The following is a 4,600-nucleotide window of genomic DNA, read 5'->3' on the forward strand; positions in this document are numbered from 1 at the left end:
TGAAAAGCTTGGATCTTGATAGCTGCACTCTTTCTGAGATCCTCAGACTACACATCTTAGCTTCAGGTGCTGATGTAACATCAGCAAATGCGAAGTATAGATACCAAAAACGAGGAGGATTTGATGCTACAGATGATGCCTGTATGGAGCTTCGTTTGAGCAATCCCAGTCTAGTAAAGAAACTATCCAGCACTTCAGTGTATGATTTGACACCAGGTAAACTTTGCAAGTTGGAATTTGTATAACCTGTTTATTTCCTACCCTCTTCTGCCCAGAAAGCGAGGTAGCTATTAAAAAATTTTAGATGGTGGTACCAACAGTTAGCGTAATGGCTATGTCATTGGACTTGCACGTAGTCTAACTCAGTTAGAATCCCGGACCCAGTGGCTTAAAACTCACGCCAGGCACATGTGCATGCGTGCCCAAGATCCCAAAAGGAGAATGGAGGAGAAGGGATTGTGGCGTGGCTATCCCCCCTGCAGGGTGATTTCTCATTTTCTGTCTCTCAGTCTCTCTCTGTCTAGGGACGCGGCCCCTTAGAAAAAACCTTTCAGGAAAAAAAAAAAAAAAAAAAAAAACCTTTTTTTTTGATGGTAAACCAGTTTTCTGATAGAGAGAAAGCAATATGAAAAAAAGATTGATGTGGGCCAGCAGATGGTGTGGAGCTTAAGACAGCTAGATCCCACATGGCTACTGCATGATTCAAGTCCCAGACCAGGCAACTTGAAAGACTTGCATGTCTGTGTGTTTGTCCAAAGTCATGAGAGGAGAATGGAGGAGAGGGGACTGTAGCATGGCCATTCCCCCCGGGGGGTGGGTGGTGTGACTACTCATTTTCCCTCCTCCTCTCTCTCTTTTAGTAGGCTTCTCCTCAGCGAGCACATGCACCCTATAGCAAAAACTCAAAAAAGACCAAAAGATTGTTGGAATACAGATAGTAACCTAAGCTTTATTTCTTAATTATTTAATTTTTTTTATTGTCATTATTTTTAATTTGCCAAAGGACATATGTGAGAGAGAGAGAGAGAATGAAAGTGAGATAGCAAGCTGCCAGGTCCAGGACTCAAACTATCGTTGGCTATGTGGAAGTCCAGTGTCTTAACCACCATGGCACCTGATGGCCTCCTTCACTTGCCCTTTTTTTTTGGAGAGGTTTTTGCTAGAGGGTACATGCACTTGCCAGAAAGACAGAGACAGACAGAGAGACAGAAAGCAAGAAATCAACCCCCCAGGGGGGATGGCCACGCCACAGTCCCGTCTCCTCCATTCTCCTCTCAGGATCTTGGGCACGCATGCACATGCGCCCGCCATGAGCTCAAGCAACTGGGTCTGGGACTCAAACTGCGGTCAACTACGTGGGAGTTCAGTGATATAGCCATTACACTAACTGCTGGTCCCTCTTTCACTTGCTTTTTAAAAAGAATATTTAGTGTGAAGCCAGCAGGTGGCACAGTAGTTAAGGCTCTTGGCTCCTATATTACTGACTATGGTTCAAGTCCTGGACCTGGTGGCTTGAAACTCCCACCAGCATGTGTGTGCCTACCTATGATTCCAAGAGGAGAATGTAGAAGGGATTGTGGCATGGCCATCCCCCCGAGGAGTGATTTCTCACTTTGTGTCTGTCTCTCTAGCAAGTGTATGTAGCAAAATTCTCTTAAAGTTTTTTTTTTTTTTTTTAAAGAGAAATTTTTGATATAAGGCTCATGCACCCACCTGAGAGACAGAAAGCAATAAACTACCCTCCATGGGGTGGCCATGCCATAATCCCTTCTCCCTTCTTTTCTCTAGGTTTTGGGCATGCACGCACAATCGCTAGACATGAGTTTAAAGCCTCTGGGTCTAGACCTTGAATTGCAGCCGGCTGTATGGGAGTCCAGCAACTTAACCATTCATTACTCCATCTGCTGGTCCCTAAAGTCATTTTTTTAAGACGTGCTATTGATGTTTGACTACAGGAGACTACTCTCTTATCTTTTACAAGGCATTTTCTCATTGAACCACAAAATAAACATTTTGAAACACAATTTCTTTTAGTGTCATTGATAATACAGAAGTTATTTACCAATTTTTGACAGGAGAAAAAATGAAGATACTTCATGCTCTATGTGGGAAGCTTCTGACTCTAGTTTCTACAAGAGATTTCATTGAAGATTATGTTGATATATTAAGACAGGCAAAGCAGGAGTTTCGAGAGCTAAAAGCAGAACAACATAGAAAAGAGAGGGAAGAAGCAGCTGCTAGGTAAGAAATAATTGCAGTCAGTCATGCTAATAAAAGCTTTTTATTTCTTTGTCTAAAACCATATTTCACATTATACTATAATGGAGCATTGGCTCACATTGATGTCTGATAACTTAGTGACTAGGAGGTTAAGAATGGATTTACTACATTGTTGTTTTATAATTACACTTATAATTTGAATTAAAGGCAAGATGCTAAAAGTTAAAAGTGTTTTTGCATTGGATACATTATAATATTTTCACTTTCAGGATACGTAAAAGGAAGGAAGATAAACTTAAGGAGCAAGAACAAAAAATAAAAGAGAAACAAGAAAAACTAAAGGAAGACGAGCTAAGAAATTCAACTGCAGATATTTCTATTGGGTAAGTTTTAAATTACACTTTTATCTGGATTTATTTATTTATCTTAACATAGAGAATAAAATCAGACACCTTAGGGGGACCAGCAGTTCGTGTAATGGCTATGTCGCTGGAGTCTCATGTAGTTGACTGCAGTTCAAGTCCCAGATCAGTAGCTTAAACTCATGGCGGGCACATGTGCGTGTGTACTCAAGATCCTGAGAGGAAAATGGAGGGGAAGGGATTACAGCGTGCCCCCCCTGGGGGGGGGTGGCAATTTCTTGCTTTCTGTCTCTCTTTGGCAAGTGCACACGCCCTATAGCAAAAACCTCTCCAAAAACACATACACACACACACACACACAAATACCTTAAAGTCTAAATGCTTTCAAATTTTTAGAGTTTTCTGTAGAACATAATAATTGTGTTAGCAAGCTTATGAAATTTATATGTATACCACTAAAGTATATGTGTGTTATGGGGATTTTTTTGCTTTTTAAAATTACTTTATTATTATTATTTTTTTAATTTGACAAGAGAGAAACAATGAGAGAGAGAGGCAAAATGAGAAAGAAAGTCACTAGGTCCAGGACTCAAACCACGCAGTTGGCCATGTGGGAGTCCAGTACCTTAACCATCATACCACCTGTTGGCTGAAGTATGTTATGTTTTTTAAAAGTTTTTGTTCTCAAAATTCTAGAATTTATTTTCTCATATAATTAATGCTATAAAGATAATTTCCAGAAAATTTTTAATAAGCTCTTAAATCCAATAAATTATCTCCCCCTTCACCACCTTCAACATCACAGGTATAGGGAACCAGCAGTTAGCGTAATGGCTATGTCGCTGGACTCCCACGCAGTTGACCACGGTTCATGTCCTGGACCCGGTGGCTTAAAACTCACCCTGGGCGCATGTGCATGTGTGCCCAAGATCCCGAGAGGAGAACGGAGGAGAAGGGATTGCGGTGTGGCCATCCCCCCTGGGGGGGGATTTCTCACTTTCTGTCTCTCGGTCTCTCTCTGTCTGTCTGGCGAGCACGCGCGCCGCCCTATGGCGAAAACCTCTCAAAAAAAAAAAAAAAATCACAGTTATACAATGTGTTTTGCAGATTTCCTCTAAACCTGTAGAGGAACAGAGAAGACTTTGGGGGTATAAGGAGAGAATGATAGCACCTTAGGTACTTTAAGAGACTGCTTGTATTGCATTTTTTAATATTTGGGGCAGGCCTTAACTATGTGAATAACTAGGAACCTTTCCATATTGTAGCTGGCTAAACATATTCAAATTTAACAGAAATAATTATTTATAAACAAGATCTGCAAAGGAAGGTTCTGAAACATCTCAGTATTCCAAAATTAGTGTATTGACTTGATCACACCTGCATGTAAAACTATCTATTAAGCCTTAAGATTATAGGTCACCAGCTAATTCCATGATGCAGCAGTAATATGCTGCTCAAGAGAAGCTGGATCCCATGTGGCAACTGTGGTTCAAATCCCCAGTCCAGTCAGCTTGAAATATGTCCAGCATGCATGCCAGTGTCCAAAATCCAGGGGGCTGGGGGGGAATTAAAGGAAGGGAATCCTAGTGTTACCAGACCCTATGGAGGGTCCTCCTCTCCCCTTCATTCTCTTTCACATATGTGTGCATGCACTCTATTGTGAATCAAGAAAAAAAAAGACTATAGGACACAAACAGATACATTTAATATGACCAACGACATAACTAAGAAATTGAATATGAATACTTTAAACATTTGATAGGATACCTAAAGCACTAGCAACCAAAGAAAAAATAAATAGTTGGATTTTATCAAAAATGTAAAACTCTTGTTTACTAATGTCAAAGGACATTATTAAAAAAGTAAAAAGAGGGGCCAGCAAGTGGCATGGTGATCCAGATGCTGGACTCCCACATGTCTGACCACGGTTTATATCCTGGGCTGGGCAGCTTACTTTCTCACTTTCCTTCTGTCTCTCTGTCTTTCTGTCTCTCTTTCACACACTGTCTCTTCCTGCT

The 4,600-nt window shown here is 40.8% G+C and overlaps 1 protein-coding gene across 1 annotated transcript in view; it reads left to right on the forward strand.

The window, feature by feature from the left end:
• Positions 1–4,600, forward strand: part of BAZ1A (bromodomain adjacent to zinc finger domain 1A) — a gene marked incomplete in the record, with an annotated part of 136,939 nt that overhangs the window by 83,145 nt on the left and 49,194 nt on the right. The window contains 2 exon segments of the mRNA XM_014589296.2: positions 2,076–2,241; positions 2,490–2,603. Of these exon segments, the coding sequence (XP_014444782.1) occupies positions 2,076–2,241; positions 2,490–2,603 (280 nt within the window).

The sequence above is a fragment of the Tupaia chinensis genome, unplaced genomic scaffold, assembly GCF_000334495.1.
Source record: "Tupaia chinensis unplaced genomic scaffold, TupChi_1.0 Scaffold000350_1, whole genome shotgun sequence".
Classification (NCBI taxonomy): Eukaryota; Metazoa; Chordata; class Mammalia; order Scandentia; family Tupaiidae; genus Tupaia; species Tupaia belangeri.